The sequence below is a fragment of the Myotis yumanensis genome, unplaced genomic scaffold (assembly GCF_028538775.1).
Source record: "Myotis yumanensis isolate MYYU_CA2020_CCGP unplaced genomic scaffold, mMyoYum1.0.hap1 SCAF_3, whole genome shotgun sequence".
Taxonomy (NCBI): Eukaryota; Metazoa; Chordata; class Mammalia; order Chiroptera; family Vespertilionidae; genus Myotis; species Myotis yumanensis.
Window position 1 is genome coordinate 164,912,581 of NW_027223754.1, and position 17,880 is coordinate 164,930,460.

The following is a 17,880-nucleotide window of genomic DNA, read 5'->3' on the forward strand; positions in this document are numbered from 1 at the left end:
CTCTCCTTGTGTAAATTTGGCCTAGTTTCAGCTGTAAACTGGGTTAGTTTGACCAACAGATGTACACCTTTGAAACTTCCTCCATTGATATTGGTGAAAAGTGATGCTTATAGATAGATTGAGGTTAACTGGAAATAGTAAGGCATTGTGGAAAAAAAGTCTTTGCCGATAGAGATGATAAGAATGAATGCCACTAGGGTTTTCATGCTTTGAGGTGCTGCCTTGGAAGTGGGGCTGTCTTTGCAGACATTTGAAGAGAATCCGCACTCTGCTATCAGTGACCCACCCAAATCTAGTAGGTCTTCTCTTCCTGTATCTTTCTAACTGGAATGTTTATATACCCTTCAGGGCAGTGTTAAACAGCAAATTGGCTCTTTACTTCCAAATCAATATTTGTATAATTATATAGCTGAATGGAATTGCAGGCCTAGACAGCTGTAATATTAATCTACATCTACTGGAGCATACTACAACAGTTACATTTGAATTTGCTGTTTAGCATCTCTCTGGCACAGCAATGAGTGACTCTAAAGGAGGCTGCTTTGTTTTATAGCTGTAACTGTCCTGGTGTGTGACAGCTGCCCCAAAGGTATCCCCCTTTGATTGCCTTCTGTTCAGGAGCTTTCAGTGTTGGTGTTACATCTGGAGCCAGGTGACTAATGAGTTACTTATTCCATAGCAGATGCCACTGGCTAAGCCAGAGTAAGTGGCCTGCTGAAATAGGAATTGCTCCCCACAAAGCTCTCATCTAGAGTGATGAACATATATCCAGAATCTGCTCTTGGTTGTTTTCAGCTGTCCATAGTTTAGCTGGGCCCTTAATTATGTATTTGGAGTAAAACTAACCAGAGAACTCGTTTATAAGAGCATTTGTAATTCAGGCGTTTGGTGTTTGAATTATTGAAGTTTCCCTCCTTTCTTTAGAATTCATCCAGTTGGCAAAGGACTTCGAAGATTTCCGTAAAAAGTGGCAGAGAACAGACCAAGAGCTGGGGAAATACAAGGATCTTCTGATGAAAGCAGAGACTGAGCGTAGTGCTCTGGATGTTAAGCTGAAGCATGCACGCAATCAGGTGGATGTAGAGATCAAACGGAGACAGCGAGCTGAGGCTGACTGTGAAAAGCTGGTGTGTATTGTTTTCTATGCTAGTACTGTGACAATGGGGGAGGGGGAAGCATCTGATAATGTTTTGATTTTTTTAAATTTATATTTTAGAGAGAGAGAAGTGGAGGTGAGGTAGAGAAGCATTGATTTGATGTTCCACTTATGCATTCATTGGTTGGTTCTTAATATGTGCCCTGACCAGGACTGAATGCACAACCTTGGCATATCAGGATGATGCTCTGACCAACTGAGCACTGTCAGGGCCTGATAATGCTTCCACTTGCCAGATATACCCAACTTCTTATTCCGTATTAAAGAACTAAAAGCAACCTGTCCATTGACAATTTGTTTGTGATTGGAACTGAAACTGCAGCTTAGGAATCCTGTTCTCCATAGGTTGAAATTTAAATTTTTTCCATTTTTTGACTCGAAACTACTACTTAATAGACAGATTTCAAGTGAGAATTTAAAGAATTATAATTAGGGGGAAGGGCAGGGAATTCCTAGCATACTTGGTCTGTCACAAGACAATTGGCCGTCTCTCATGCCACCCAGAATATCCTCAGCCTTATATCAATAGCTAGTACTTTGATACACGTAAGACAACTCTAAGCCTTTCCTTCACAACTGCTCCTGATTCAAGATAAAGGGCTAGATATATTCAACAAGTTGAGCAGTGTGGCTAACATAGAACACTTTCATTTTGGTGTACCAAGGTGGGTCATGGTACAAAGGAAAGCCTTTACTAGGAGGCACTAATCTACCCTGGCATAGTGTTAGATGCCTCAGTGAGCTCAAATTATCTGATTCTAGTGTGTCATAGCTTTGTATCCATTTAATAATATTTTGCTTCACCATTTAGAAAGGTGGGTGGCTGTTTTGATCTGTGGAAGAAGCCAATAATTGTCCTGATAAAATGACAATAAAGTGTTTGTGCTATGCAAAATTTATTTTGGGACTCTCATTTTGCAATACCTCGTCTTCTTGGATTAGCAGTTTGATCCAAAAGTCTTGCAGCAGAAACCCCAATTTGCTAGATGGAGTTTATTTTAACAGTCAGAAATCAGAGACACAATCTGGACTTGATGTGAATTAATATGCTATTGGTGTAACAGCTTTCCTGAAGGCTCATTTGCATAATGCTGTATTTCAATGTCTTCTGGTCTGCCCATCCCATAAATTTGAGGTGAAGCTTTCTCCCCTGGTTGGTTAGGATGTTTTATTCTGCTTTGGTCTGTAGGAAAGACAGATTCAGCTGATCCGAGAGATGCTCATGTGTGACACATCTGGCAGCATTCAACTAAGCGAGGAGCAAAAATCAGCTCTGGCTTTTCTCAACAGAGGCCAACCATCCATTGGCAATGCTGGGAACAAAAGGTGGGAGAACTGCATCTGTTGTTATCTGATCACGAGCAACACAGCTGTCAGAAGTTCTTGTTATCTGAACCCTTAAATAAACTTGTTCTGGAATGTGTGCTGAATAAAGCAGAAAAGACTTAGAGGAAGGGTGGGTGGGAAATAAAAGCACAGGGGCCTCCCTATTTCTTTTAATTTTTAAATCTTTTCTTAAGATGTTGTTTCACCATGGGTAAAATTTTGATGTTGGTGCTGAATTGCACACCAATAACTAATCCTAAGATTGCTAAGAAACTGAAAGGTGAAAGTGGCAGTTCAGCAATACTTTTAGTGTTTACTCTCTAGAGAGGTCTTATAGCTCCTCTGGTTTAGAAAGGTCTTCTGTGAGCCAAGACCAGATAGTAATTTTGGTTCCACTGCATCTCTCTTTAAAAAAGTCTCAACTAGGCTTTGAATTTAACACCCCCAATACGGTATGTAGGGAGAGGTCAGCACTCTTAGAGGTATTTATTTTGTTGCCTGATTGTTTTATGGGGAATCTTGATAACTAAGAAGATGTATGGGCTTAATTTCTTAAAAAGCTAAGGCTGGGTAATACTCTCTCTTGCAGAAAGCAACCACAATTGGGATCAAATTAAACTTCACTCTTCTGCCTTGTAAATTTTTAGGAGCCTGTAGTACAGACTCAGTAGGGAATAGAACCCATACCCCTAACTGTAATTTTCAGCTGTAGTTATAAGGCCTTTGCTGAAAAAGCAACTGTATTGCATGCACACACTCCTCATGAAGCCATAAAAAGCAACCCACCACAGCTAGGGTCTATGCTTGGAGTTATCTTTAAAGGGAAGGGATTGCTGTGAAATTGCTGACATTATCTGACCTGCTAGGTAACTTGTTCTGGGTGTTGGTGGATTTTACTTTTCATAGTATTCTTTGTCTAACTTTGTATTGTTTCACTCAATAGACTGTCAACCATTGACGAATCTGGTTCCATTTTATCAGATATCAGCTTTGACAAGACTGATGAATCGCTGGTAATGAACATTTGACTTCTGAGTATTATTTATATTTCCGCTCCCTCAGGAACATCTCTGCTGTCCTTCTGGAATTCCTTTATTACTGTGTTATTAATTGATGTGTTATAGATACTGAGGTAGCATTTAAAAATATAAATCCACACAAACTATAAGAGACTTGCTTATATATCTTTTGTTTCTGGAAGTGGGAATATAGAATTCAGGATTTGACATGAGGTTAAATTTGTTTAATGGATTTGTGAGCTGCATGTATTAATTGATTATATCTTGACTTATTAAAACCTTACCTAGCAATAAAAATTTTTTTTAGCCCTGACCGGTTTGGCTCAGTGGATAGAGCGTCGGCCTGCAGACTGAAAGGTCTCAGGTTCGATTCCGGTCAAGGGCATGTACCCGGGTTGCAGGCACATCCCCGGTAGGGGGTGTGCAGAAGGCAGCTGATTGATGTTTCTCTCTCATTGATGTTTCTAACTCTCTATCCCTCTCCCTTCCTCTCTGTAAAAAATCAATAAAAAATATTTAAAAAAAAATTTTTTTTAGCAAAGCTCTGTTTGGTCAGGGCTTATTTGTTGCTCTTAGGGAGAATAGATTTGTGCCTTATTTCTGAATTAGTTTGGTTCTAGAGGGAAACTTAGTTTTACTTCACAATTAGAGGGAAAACCAGTGCTCTGGAGCTTCAGCTAGAAGACTGGAGAGTTTCCAGGTACTATATAATGCTTTGATCAACAGTGGTTAGCATGTCTTAGTACTTTGTTACCCTGCTTTTGTAGGGCAGCACCCTTCTCTTAACTTCTGATGGTGTTTCTGCATGAAAGGTCATCTCCTGATATTTCAATCTTTGATGTTCAAAAATGGGAACCTGTTCTACTGACTGAAAGCTTAGCAAACAAAACAATAAATCAAGGAGATTATTGGAGATTTGTTTTCTGATGATAGCCAAACAAGTGACAAGTACTTGTTACATGGGCTATGAGTTTTCTGTCCAAATTCAGTGTTTGACTAGGGCCGTGGTCGGCAAACTGCGGCTCGAGAGCCACATGTGGCTCTTTGGCCCCTTGAGTGTGGCTCTTTCTAAGCCTTAGGAGTACCCTAATTAAGTTAATAACACTGTACCTACCTATATAGTTTAAGTTTAAAAAAATTGGCTCTCAAAAGAAATTTCAATCATAGTACTGTTGATATTTGGCTCTGTTGACTAATGAGTTTGCCGACCAATGGACTAGGGAAATAATTGCCATTTTATAGATATCGATATTTGGTATCACCTTTTTGGAATAAGGAATGATATAGAATAGGTCTGGGATATATAATAAAACTAAAACATACTATTTGCTGACTTTGAAGCTAGACCTCTGCTATGTTATCTGTTGTAACTGAAGCTAAATCAAACAAGCAGTAGCTAAATTATTTGACCATGAATTGGAGAGATTAAATTTATGTAGCTAAGCTACAATTTGCTGTATACAACTGTTTCTGGATTTTGTGTTTTCAGGGATTATCAGGAGTAAGGAAGTCACAGGTAGCTACTAAAAATACATATGGTTAAAATAAATAAAGGAAAGATAGACCACAGTAAAAGACAAAATAATTCTTCAGTGGCGAATATCTTTTAGGGCCCAGGGAAGAGAGATGATTGAGAGAAGTAAAACCTAAACTAGAACTTTTTAAGTGACTATATTGTACAGAACATATGATTAGACAATAGCAGTCCCTTAAGAGGAAGAATCAGATCTAACACAATCATTGTAGTGCCTAACGTTCTCTAAGTTCTAAAACCAATTACAAACATAATCAGAAACAAAGGACCAGGCACTGGAGATGATCACAACAGAAGTTGATTCTTTAACCTTTTCTTGCCTCTGTGGTATTGATTCCTGATTCTATTATAATAGCTTCAATTTTGGAAAGAAAACATGTTAACTTACTACGGCTCTGTAACTACAATACTTGAGTTCTCCCCCCCAGTTTCCTCAAATTGTAAATTAAGGGAGTCTGACTCAAGAAGCCTTTAAAGTTCATTGTAAATTTATTTGTACAGGGTTTAGGGGAGGCCTAACCAAAGAAAGAAATTAATACAGTGTAATTGTCAACAGGATTGGGATTCTTCTGTAATAAAGACTTTCAAACTGAAGAAGAGAGAAAAGAGGGTATGTTTTTTCTTTTTTTAAAAATTTATCTTTATTGTTGAAAGTATTATAGATGTCCCCCTTTTTTTCCCTATTGACCCCTCCCCAGGCCTTCACCCCACTATTGTCTGTGTCCATGGGTTATGCATACATGCATATACGTTCTTTGGTTGATCTCTTCCCTCCCCCAGCCCTTTCCCTTTGAGAGTCCTCAGTCTGTTGCATGCTTCCATGTCACTGGATCTGTTTTGTTTGTCAGTTTCTTTTGATCCTTATCTCTTTCTTTTTTAATAAAGTAACAATAAAAGAATTTCCTTGGAAATTCTGCCACATAACTGCATTTCTGATATGTTGCTCTAGCCATTGTTAAACACCTAATCGTTGCTGGGGGTTGTAACTCAGGATAGAATCCTGTCCCATGTTACTATTCTGGGCTGCTCTCACTTCATTCATCATGTGGAAAAGGATATGCTTAAGTTTGTTTTAAGTTTTCATATGACATTTTATGCAGGACTTTTGTGCTCTAATAAAAGCTTCAGATGAAATGTGTGTATAATGGGATACGCAGAGATCTGTCTGTGCGTGCTTGTTTAGGGTGCTTAATATGTTCCCAAAGACTTTGTGTCCTTAGATAGGATTACAGCTCTACTTTCTCTGGTGCTGTCATCTAAATTTTTCCAAAGCTTGCTTGTTTCTTCAAGGGAAGACATTTTTGTGTTAGTACAACTTAAGCTTCATGTGGAAATAGGCAGTGAGAGAGAGCACATTGTTTGTTATTTACCATAGCCTTAGATCCTAGGACTTGGATCCAGGTTGTCTAATGGAATAAGTTTATCTTCTGTGCTTCAGATCTGCTTGGTACTAAAGTTAATGGTGTTTGCCCCCTCTCTAGCGCTCCAATAGCCGACAGTTCGTTGATGGCCCCCCGGGACCTATAAAGAAAACTCGTTCCATTGGCTCTACAGCAGACCAGGTAAGAATAGTTAGGCTAAGACAGTTGTGGTCTTGAACACATCAAAGATTAGTGGCCCCAAACATTAAAAATTCTGAGTCAACATTGCAAGTGTTATTTTGAGATGTTGATGAGGGTATTTTTATGTAATAGGATCCTTATCATCCATATGAATGGAATCAGTCTGATTAAATAAACAGCTGTCAGTTTTATGCTTGATTCTTAGTTGCTTGTATGTGTACCCCCGTGGCCTATATTTCTGTCCTAGAGTATGAGATTTCGACTTAATAGTGATTTGGGCCTTAAGTCCTGACAAAGACTCAGGAATTTTTCAAGCATTCCAAAACCCTATAGGGGAGGGGAAATTAGATTTAAATGTTCGTCCTTCCCTCATTACAATTTTGTTTCAGGGGAATGAATCCATAGTTGCAAAAACTACAGTGACTGTTCCCAGTGATGGCGGGCCCATTGAAGCTACATCCACTATTGAAACTGTTCCATATTGGACAAGAAGTCGAAGGAAAACAGGTCCTCTGGGTTGTGGGTGATGGCCAGAGCACTGTATCAAGCTCTACCTTAGATTGCTAGCCTGGCCTATGCCATTAGTGCATAACTTGTTAATTCTTGATACCGTGTGTGTGTGTGTGTGTGTGTGTAGGTGTAGCCGTTATATTCACTTCTTTTTGTGTGTGTTAATCCTCACTGGAGGATATTTTTTCCATTGATTTTTAGAGAGTGTGAAAGGGACCACGTGGGAGGGGGAAAGAGGAGAGAGAGAGAAACATTGATGTGAGAGACACATCAATTGGTTGCCTTCTGCTTGTGCTCCAACTGGATGGGGGAACCTGCAACCCAGGTACTTCAGTTCGTGGGCCAGCACTCTAACCACTGAGCACACCAGCCAGGGCTCACTTTTTTTTAGAGAGAGAGAGGAAGTTGGGAGGGGAGAGAGAGAGAGGAAGAAGAAAAAGAAACATCGATGTGAGAGAAAAATATCACTAGGTTGCCTCCCTACTGGGGAATTGAACCTGCAACCTAGGTATGTCTCTTGCTGGGACTCAAACCCACAATCTTTTGGTGTATGGCAGTGGTTCTCAACCTTCTGGCCCTTTAAATACAGTTCCCCATGTTGTGACCCAACCATAAAATTATTTTCGTTGCTACTTCATAACTGTAATGTTGCTACTGTTATGAATCGTAATGTAAATATCTGATATGCAGGATGGTCTTAGGCGACCCCTGTGAAAGGGTCGTTCGACCGCCAAAGGGGTCACGACCCACAGGTTGAGAACTGCTGGTGTATGGGATGTCGCTCCAATCAGCTGAGCCACACCAGCCAACAATGAAATAAAAGGCTATTCACTTCTGATTATGGTTACAGATTATTGGTTATCTATCAACTAGAGGCCCAATGCATGAAAATTCCTGCACGAGTAGGTCTTCCTTCCCCTGACTGCTAGCACTGGCTTCCCTCCTCAGGCCTCTGCCAGGTACCCAGGACCGGATTGGCTTCCCTCCTCCGGCCGCCTGCAGGCACCAGGGACCCCGGCTGGCTTCCCTCAGGCCACCCGCAGGCACTCGGGACCCAGGCTGGCTTCCCTCCAGCCCCAGCTTTGTCAGGAAGGATGTCTGGAATGATGTCTGGAAGACATCTGGTCTAATTAGCATATTACCCTTTTATTATAGATTACATTGAAATTGGGGTTAAAATTCAGAAGTAACAAAATACTTAAGGTTAAAGCTGCTTGCTTTCTAGGTACTTTACAGCCTTGGAATAGTGACTCTACCTTGAGCAGCAAGCCGCTAGAGCCAAGAACTGAGACAGACGGTTCCAGCACTCCGCAGAGTAGCGGGGGGATGCGTCTGCATGACTTTGTCTCTAAGACGGTAAATCTCTGATTGCTCCTCCTTTTTGGGGGCACCCTTAATTTTTTAATTGTGAGAGTAATATATACCAGGAACAAATTTCAATACTCTAACACAGTGGTCGCCAACCTTTCAGACCTCATGGACCACCAGTGGCCCGTGGACCACTGGTTGGTGACTGTTGCTCTAACATTATAAAGTTAAATGATGAACTTCCTTCCTCCTTCCAGTCCCTCTATGCAGGGGTCACTAATGAATTACAAAAGGTGTGTAGCTTTCCATTCTGGGAGGAACACAAAATTCGAAGAAAGCAACTTTTCAGAAGCATTTTGTGCTTCTTAGTGATACATATTTATGTCTTATGCTTTTAAATAATAGCACAAGTTAACTTTGTCCCATATGATTTCCTCATAAAAACCCAAGCAAACTTGACAGGCTCAGAGGAGTTAACTGACTTGTTTGAGCTACATGACAGTAAGTGGCATAGTTAACATGGAGGTTTTCTGATTCCTTGTAAACAGATTCTTTCCACTGTTGTACACTCACTTCCCTTCCAGTGGGATGACTTTATGCAAGTTACTTAGCCTGTTTTTGCATGTTTCCTTAAACAAAAACACAACCTATTTTATAGGATTATTGTGAGAATTACACAAACAGATAAGTGTAAAAAAGGACTAGGAAGCTGTTCAGCACAAGCTAAGTGCTTAAAGTGGTTGATGATGTTGATAATTTCCTAATTTGTACCACTCTGTTCCTTCTGCCCCATTTCATCCTCCTCAGGTTATTAAACCCGAATCTTGTGTTCCATGTGGAAAGCGGATAAAATTTGGCAAGCTGTCTCTTAAGTGTCGAGACTGTCGTGTCGTCTCTCATCCAGAATGTCGGGACCGCTGTCCCCTTCCCTGCATTCCTACCCTGATAGGGACACCTGTTAAGATTGGAGAGGTACGGCCTATGGGAAGCATTGTGTTAGGGCTTCTTAGCTTTTCCACAGCTGAATGTCAGTTTTGTTCTATAATTAATGATGCCAGGTATGTTTTCCACGAGTAATGAATACAAATTATAAAACGTTAACTTGTAGTCGAGTCCTGTATGGTTTAGTCTGTTTTATAACCTTTCTAGACCAAAACTCCTTTTCCCTTACCTGCCCTCCCTCTTGCCCTCCCTTCCCCTTTCTCCTTCCCTTTTTCTCTCCTCACACTTCCTCCCTCTCTTTCTTGTTTCCATTCTCCCCTTTCCTTCCTCCCCTTTCTTTTCTCATCTTCTTTCCTCTTCCTTACCCCCCCTTCCCCATCCTATCCTATTTTGTAAAATTTGAAACATACAAAAGTAGAGAGATTAGTATAACTAATTCCTGGCTTTTATCACTCAACTTCCACAATTCATGTCCAGTCTTGCTTTATCAATATTCCTATCTCTCCCTCCTGGCCCTGTCCAATGAATTATTTTGAATCAAATCCCAGACAACATATAAATTCATCTGTGAATATCTTTTCTCTTTCTTACGTTAGAGATATTCCATACAAGGCTATTAAGATTAGGTTGCTTATTTCTAAAAATTGATTCAATCCATTAAGAAAGTATTTATTGTACAAGCAACATTAGCAAGAAACAAAGCAAAATGACTAAGCTACTACCCACCCCCCAGCAAATCAAATGTTATTTCCCCAATTTTAAGAATTCTTATCTATGCAAAGGTTTTTTTTATTTTTAACAAATTTTCTGTATGCTGTACCATGGAGTTCTCCCTTAAAGGTAGGGTTGTATCACAAGCAATTGAGTTGTGTTTATTTTCCTTACTAAGAATAATTTAAAAGGTTTTCTTTTTTAAAAGCAACAAATTAGTTTATATTAAAGGCCTTACCTGTAATCTCATTATTGCTTGTTTTCTGATGCCCTTGTGTAGAAGAAAAACAAGGACGCAGTTGTAGCTAGTGGTTTTATTACTTGTTCATGAAGAGTGTGGTATCTGTGACCATAAATCAGCCCTGGTGTGGAGGTAGGAAAAATAATTGAGTGTCTCTGTTCTAATATATGCGTTAGGAATAGGAATTGAAAGGAGACATGATGTCCCAGCCTGAGTATTAGTTGGGAGATGGTTCTGCACACTGGTCTAGATCTGCTGGTCTAAGTGATAAAAATGATAACTTAAAACATTCCCATTTCAGGGAATACTGGCAGATTATGTGTCTCAGACTTCTCCAATGATCCCCTCCATTATTGTTCACTGCGTAAATGAGATTGAACAGAGGGGCCTGACCGAGGTAAGCATGAACCTGGGGGAGGGGGAGTTTGTTACTTGTGTTAACACTCAGGAGCTTCTTAACTGAGAGTGTCATCTCGATAATAGACAGGCCTATATCGGGTCTCAGGCTGTGACCGGACAGTAAAAGAACTAAAAGAGAAATTTCTCAGAGTGAAAACTGTACCCCTCCTCAGCAAAGTGGATGACATCCATGCTATCTGTAGCTTCCTGAAAGACTTCCTTCGAAACCTTAAAGAACCCCTTCTGACCTTTCGGCTGAACAAGACCTTTATGGGAGCAGCAGGTAAGAGCAGATCTTAATACTTGAGTGTGAGTCCCACAAGGGGCAGGAATGATTGCATTTTCTTTGTTTGCAGTTTTATCCCCACCTAGTAAAGTGCCTGAAACAGCAGATATTCAAATACTTTGATGGATAAATAACTATGTCATGTTGCCCATGCCTGTTCTCTTCCTGTCTAAACAGTATAGGGCTCTAACAGGTTTTTGTTGTTGTTTGGTCAAGTTTTAGGTTGGCCTTTGGAACTTAGAACCATCTTTAATTCCTTTTCCTCACATTTCACATTTAATCCATTAGCTGGCAAATCTTGTCTGCAAAGTTCTTGTAAATTATAGGCTACATTTGAAAATTTTCAGTCCTACTACCACTCTGAACATCTCTCTCTGGAGTGATGTAAGCACCTCCTGTTTTTCCTGATTCTACTCTTACCCTCTGTGGTAAAGTAGCTAGAGTGGTTCTTTGAAATTACATGATGTCCTTTCTGTCCGCAGTGTCTTCCAATGGCTTCCCTTCATTCACAGGATAAAATCCAGTCCTTAGCATGGCCCAAAGACCCTACATGATTTGGCTCCTGGTTTTGTATCCAGTATCATTTCCTTTTATACCCTTCCCTTCTTTCTTTCCTCTCCAGTTACAATGGAGTTCTTGCAATTCTTAGAACATACCAACCCTCCTGGCCTTCACAGTAGTTGCAGAAATAATATGTGCATGGTTTGCTTCTTTATTTCTTTCAGGATTCTTTTTGAATGTCTTGTCCTCAGAAACCCCTTTCCTGACCAGCATTTCTAAAATAACAGCTCCCGTTACTTTCTAGCTTCTTGCCTGCCTTATTTTATTACATGTGTTACTACCTAGTAGATTTGCTTTTTTATTAACTCCTCCAGTAGTACCTGGCACATAGTAGGCCCATAAACATGTTTTATGAACAAATACCTTCTTGATAATCGTAGTCATAGCACTTGTATGTCTGCCTTCCTGCACATGCTTTCCCTAACTGCAAGAGCTGGTTTTTTAAAAGTTCTGAGTTCTAATATTGAACTGTTGGTCAGTATCCTGCTTGTTAATGAACCTAGAGTCTGATGTAGTCATGAACCTAATCAGAAGCTTCAGAAGCTTACTGTATAGATGAGACTTTGTGGTCGATAACTTGGACGCCTGCTGTCAAGGGAAAGCAGTCTTAGGCCTCTTGGTACTTTCTTTTCATTTACAGAAATCACAGATGAGGACAACAGCATAGCTGCCATGTACCAGGCTGTTGGTGAGCTGCCCCAGGCCAACAGGGACACATTAGCTTTCCTCATGATTCACTTGCAGAGGTAAGTACAGCAGAAAGTTGTTTCTGGGAGTTAGGGAATTTTCCAAGGGGAGACAATGCGGCTTGTGTGTCAGGAAGGTGAATTGTTTTCTTGTAGAATTTGTATTTTGGTCCATGTTTAAGTGGAGGAGCAAGTCTTCTAATTTAATGTTCTTTTGCTTAGAGTGGCTCAGAGCCCAAACACTAAAATGGATATTGCCAATCTGGCTAAAGTCTTTGGCCCTACAATAGTTGCCCACGCTGTGCCCAATCCAGATCCAATGACAATGGTACAGGACATCAAGCGTCAACCCAAGGTAGGCAATCATATTTATATATGAACTTGTGTGACATGATAATATGAGAGACTGTGAGAGATAAGCCCTGAGATTTGGAAGCTTGCTAACGTATTTGGTGGCTTTTAGGTGGTAGAACGCTTGCTCTCACTGCCCCTGGAATACTGGAGTCAGTTCATGATGGTGGAACAAGAGAACATTGACCCCATGCATGTTATTGAAAACTCAAATGCCTTTTCAACACCACAGACACCAGATGTTAAAGGTAAGGCCCAAGTTGTGCTTTTTAAAAGACCTCTCCAGTTTTGGTCATGGGCTCTCTCCCTGCCTTTGCTAGAGTTATTTGAAATTCATATTCTCCAATAAAAATTAAAATCATTTTGAAAATTCTAACATTGAAGGAGAATTTATACAGATCTATCCTGATTTTCCTCACCTTTTTTATGTTCTTCTTTACCCATATGGAAAGTAAAAAATATATAGATATACTAATAATTTATATATAATTTATCCTTATGTTTCTTGATATGTTTTACCATTTGATTTCTTAAAAGCTTTGCCAGTTTGTAGGAGGCTGGTTTCATTCCAGCCTCAGTGGCACTGGCAACCTCACAAGTTCTTTCATTATAAGGGAGCATATTATTTTTGTAATATAGGTAAGAATCAAGCGGTCATATGTTAGATTTGTGAAATTTGGAGTTTGAGGATGGCCTAAATCAGGAAGTGAATGTCAGCAATTCATTGAGCAGTTGCCTGCACAGTTCAAAAAATACACTGGTGTGTTAAACGATGACAGACATGATCTCTGGGGCTTTGCTCGGTCTCTAGCCTTAGTTCTTAAGTACTTCACAGGGATTTCAGCTTAAAACTGGCCACCTACATGGGTGCTTTCCTCTTCCCTCCACCCCCCCTTTAAAAATATGCTTAACTGTGATTGAAGTGAGTTTACTGGGACCTGTGACCACTCCTGAGCATCAGCTTCTCAAGACGCCTTCCTCCAGCTCCCTGTCCCAGCGAGTCCGTTCCACGCTCACCAGGAACACGCCCAGGTATGGGGATTGCCTGCTTAGATCTCTCTCCCACATACTGAAGCTAATTGAAAGAAAGATTGAATTAGATCTTAGCTAGCAACTAGACTTTAAAAGGAAACCTGGAGCCATAAGGATCCCTCTTTAAAAGGGTCTAAAGATCTTTACTGTTTTCCCTCTCATCTCAGATGACTGAGTAGCTTACAGAGTAGTTTTTAAAAAAATATATATTTTATTGATTTTTTACAGAGAGGAAGGGAGAGGGATAGAGAGTTAGAAACATCGATGAGAGAGAAACATCGATCAGCTGCCTCCTGCACACTCCCCACTGAGGATGTGCCCGCAACCAAGGTACATGCCCTTGACCGGAATCGAACCTGGGACCTTTCAGTCCGCAGGCCGACGCTCTATCCCAGGGGTCCTCAAACTTTTTAAACAGGGGGCCAGTTCACTGTCCCTCAGACCGTTGGAGGGCCAGACTATAGTTTAAAAAAAAACTATGAACAAATTCCTATGCACACTGCACATATCTTATTTTGAAGTAAAAAAACAAAACGGGAACAAATACAATATTTGTATTTGCATGTGGCCCGCGGACTGTAGTCTGAGGACCCCTGCTCTATCCACTGAGCCAAATCGGTAAGGGCTACAGAGTAGTTTTTGAGGAGTTTCTACTTTTAGTTGATTACATCATCATGTTATAGTTGTTCATTTACTGTTTTTTATAGAATACTTTTTCCAGCTTATTCTCTTTTTCTTCAGATTTGGAAGCAAAAGCAAGTCTGCCACAAACCTAGGACGTCAAGGCAACTTCTTTGCTTCTCCAATGCTCAAGTGAAGTCACGTCTCCTGTTACTTCCAGCATTTACTGACTGCAAAGGAAGGGCGCACCTGTACTCTCTGCTCGCAGCCTCCTGTACTCGTTACTACTTTTAGCATTCTCCAGGCTTTTAATCAAGTATAATTGTGCATGGGGGTTTTATTAAAACTATATATATCTTCCTCTCTTTCTCTCCAAGTAATGTAACATCAACACCTTGTGCTGTCGTTGGGAGCTTTTAGATGGGAGCTCTTTATAAGGGTAGAGGGCATTATGAAATTCATTGTGATTGGGAGGGGCTGTGGTGGGGAGGGCCTCATCCCTTTGGCTGAAAGCTAAATGCTGCTCGTGGAATGACCTTTCTGTGGTGTTATTTAGAACTTATTTCCACGAGGCAATGACAGAAGCCCTACCTCTTTAGTAAAATTGACTTGTCTCAGAGTGGGAGGTGGGAGGTGGGAGGGCAGGGTGAAAACAGATTTGGACAGAGGATTTAGGATGGCTCCTGAGAACTTGGACGTTCCTCTTTCTCCATGATGAACTGGAGCTATAACATGGAGCCTTCATAAAAATGGGATAGGGTGAGGACAGAACTAGTGATGGGTGTATACTTAGCTTTAAGTTGAATTGATTAGGTCTAATAGTATTAAGTGGTACAACCTTGTAAAAGTGACACTTTTTGTATTTATCTCTAATGGGCCTCTGGCTGGACTTTGGCTTTGGTGGGGGTCAAGGCCAGTTTGTTTATAAGTGAATTCATTCTGGTTCTTGAGCCCTGCCTGTCTGTTGGAGCCGTAGAGGTCAGTATGCTGTCTATTTGGCATCCCACTAACAATTAAGAGTAGGCTACAGGGGAGATTGTCAATATTTTGTGTGGCAAGAAAAGCCACATTTTGTCTTTGCACTTTGGATGCTGAAATCTTCCTATGTAACATAGCTACATCTAGATAAATATGAGTTTCCTTTTATTAAAATTATTTTCAATGTCTATAAAAATGCGTTCTTCTATAGAATGTTTATGACACATATTGACCCTTGTCTGTACAATACATATTTGAAATAATATTTGGAAAAAAGTAAATCGTTTTTTTCAAAGTGAATATGAGATTGGTTGTCTTGTCCTGGAAGGTAACCTTTAACACCTTTTTTAAGAAAACACTTTTTCCTCTGAGTGTTTTGAGTCTGTTCATCTCCATTCCCTTTTCCACACAAACTTTACCACCAGCAGGAGTTTGTTTCTTTGTTTCTCATTGTCTCTTTTGTTGTCCAAATTGAAGTCCTGGATTTATCCCTTTGACTGTTATCCTCTAATTTGAAGAAACTACTTTAAACAAAAAAACAAACAAACTTTAAACAAGTCTTTAGGGACCAGAATGGTGCAGATTTTAAAAAACCACAACTCTGGCTGGCTGGCTGGCAGGCTGCCTGGGAGGAACATCCTTCACTGCTGGAAGTGACTCTGGAGTGAGCTGGGATGATTAACTGAGGGCACCTGCACTCGGAACTCTGAAGCTGGTGAACAGAATGTATCTGAGATTGAAGGTAAACAGTTGCAGGCTTAATATGTAACTGCGGAGAGAGGAGGCAACCTACTGGCTTTTTTCCCAGGAGGTGGCAGCTCTCACAGCAGGACCCATCTGCCTCAGCAAATTGACAGAGGATGGGTCCCTTCTCCCCTTCCTTGCCTTTGCACATACATGCCTGTTAGGTTTTGTTTTTTTAAACTTTGTTCTAGGTGCCATCCCTTTTCTTATGTCTCTGCAAGCCTAGTGTTGGCCTGGCTCCATATTTGCTGTTCTGTAGTATCTCCCCAAGGTGCATTTTAAGTCACTAATGCAGAGGAAGTAAATGGATTCTAGAATGTTAGTAAGGCAAGGCTTCCCTATGCAGGAACTGATGGCCCATTAACGAAAAAGAAAATGGTCCTGTGTGTCAGATGCTGGCAGCCAGTTGCTCAGTTTTGGGCTAGGCCACGAGACCTTAACCATGAAAATAATTCTGATATTAGCAAAGGGAAATAAATATGTACCCACCTTCAACTTCTTTAACAGCACTTCATGTGGAACAGCTTGACTTTCCTCTTTCAAGGGCTTTCTTAATTAAATTATTCTTCCTGTGTGAGATCTGTGGAAAGGGTTCAGTGCTTTGGAGTGGCCGTCACCTCTGTCTCCTGCTCCCAACCCTTTCTGCTGCTCTCTCTTGCTCCTTCTTTAATGCAGTTGAACTTGACTGTCCCACTTGCTCATAACCAGAGTCTTTAAATTTGTTCTATTATCAATCTGTGTAAGTCTCCTGAGTTTGATATTTATTTAACTGGGCAGGCATTACACAGTTTGGTTCAGCAGCAACAATTTGCATTTTTACTGGATGTTTAATGACTTCTTCCTTAAGAAGGTATTGAATTTATTGCTTGCAGAAATAGAAGGCAAGAAGGCATCTGGTTTTGATTAGGGGGCTATAAGGTGTTCAGGTGACTTAATGTGGTAAAAATAGTCATTTTGGGGGCTATAAACTGACCCTTGGCATTGAAAGGGGTCTTGAATTCTTATAGTCCTGGTTAAATTATTGCATAGCACAAAATGACAAGTAGTGCTGAGTGATTGCAAGGAGCACAACTACGAGGCTTGTGTGTGTTTTAAATATATTTTATTGATTTTTTTACAGAGAGGAAGGGAGAGGGATAGAGAGTTAGAAACATCGATGAGAGAGAAACATCGATTCAGCTGCCTCCTGCACACTCCCCACTGGGGATGTGCCCGAAACCAAGGCACATGCCCTTGACCAGAATTGAACCTGGGACCCTTCAGTCCCCAGGCCGACCCTCTATCCACTGAGCCAAACCGGTTAGGGCGTGTGTGTGTTTTTTGTTACAGTAGAGCCTCTCTACCCTCAAGCTTCAGATAGACCTGCACGTACATATGCATATGCATACGGTATGTGATTTCCTATTGGAAAAGCATGTGGGAGACCCACTGCTGTGCCTGGTACACCAAGCAGTTTGCATAATCATGCATCACCTTTTCTCACTCTCATCGTGAGCAGGGAGAGAGCCATTGTGCAGTCCAGATCTGAGAAGTGAAGGTGGCAGAGTTCAGTGTTCAAGTTGCTACAGCTCACACAGTAGGTTCTTGATCAATGCACATCAGTGATAGTCTTGGTCATGACTCTGAAGTTGAAGCCACTGATGCAAAAAGCTTTTTAAGCATGCAGGTTTGGGGCATGTTTGTCATTGTGCTTCTAGTATAAACGGTTTGGAGAATGGCCACTTGACCTAAGAATTTAATAATTTTTAAAAATCTCCCTGTAGCTGGTATATTTTGTAAATAAGTGAAGGCCCTAGTACAGGAAGTCCTTGTATGATTTATTAGACTCGGGTTCTGAGTCTGTATTTGTTGATGGTTTCTATTCACGAAGTCAGGCGGAAGACAGCTTGACATCACCAGGAATAACCTTGTAG

General features: G+C 40.7%; 1 protein-coding gene across 4 annotated transcripts in view; it reads left to right on the top strand.

The window, feature by feature from the left end:
• RACGAP1 (Rac GTPase activating protein 1) overlaps nt 1–15,494 on the top strand; it is a 31,790-nt gene extending 16,296 nt beyond the window's left edge. For all 4 annotated transcript variants that reach the window (XM_070407767.1, XM_070407766.1, XM_070407768.1 and 1 more), the window contains exons 3-17: nt 925–1,127; nt 2,346–2,482; nt 3,426–3,495; nt 5,592–5,645; nt 6,517–6,597; nt 6,987–7,104; nt 8,333–8,463; nt 9,223–9,387; nt 10,611–10,706; nt 10,793–10,991; nt 12,196–12,301; nt 12,464–12,596; nt 12,705–12,840; nt 13,516–13,624; nt 14,366–15,494. In XM_070407767.1, the coding sequence (XP_070263868.1) occupies nt 925–1,127; nt 2,346–2,482; nt 3,426–3,495; nt 5,592–5,645; nt 6,517–6,597; nt 6,987–7,104; nt 8,333–8,463; nt 9,223–9,387; nt 10,611–10,706; nt 10,793–10,991; nt 12,196–12,301; nt 12,464–12,596; nt 12,705–12,840; nt 13,516–13,624; nt 14,366–14,441 (1,814 nt within the window). In that variant the 3' untranslated portion in view covers nt 14,442–15,494. The remainder of the gene's footprint in view (nt 1–924; nt 1,128–2,345; nt 2,483–3,425; nt 3,496–5,591; nt 5,646–6,516; nt 6,598–6,986; nt 7,105–8,332; nt 8,464–9,222; nt 9,388–10,610; nt 10,707–10,792; nt 10,992–12,195; nt 12,302–12,463; nt 12,597–12,704; nt 12,841–13,515; nt 13,625–14,365) is intronic.
• The last annotated feature ends 2,386 nt before the right edge of the window (nt 15,495–17,880 follow it).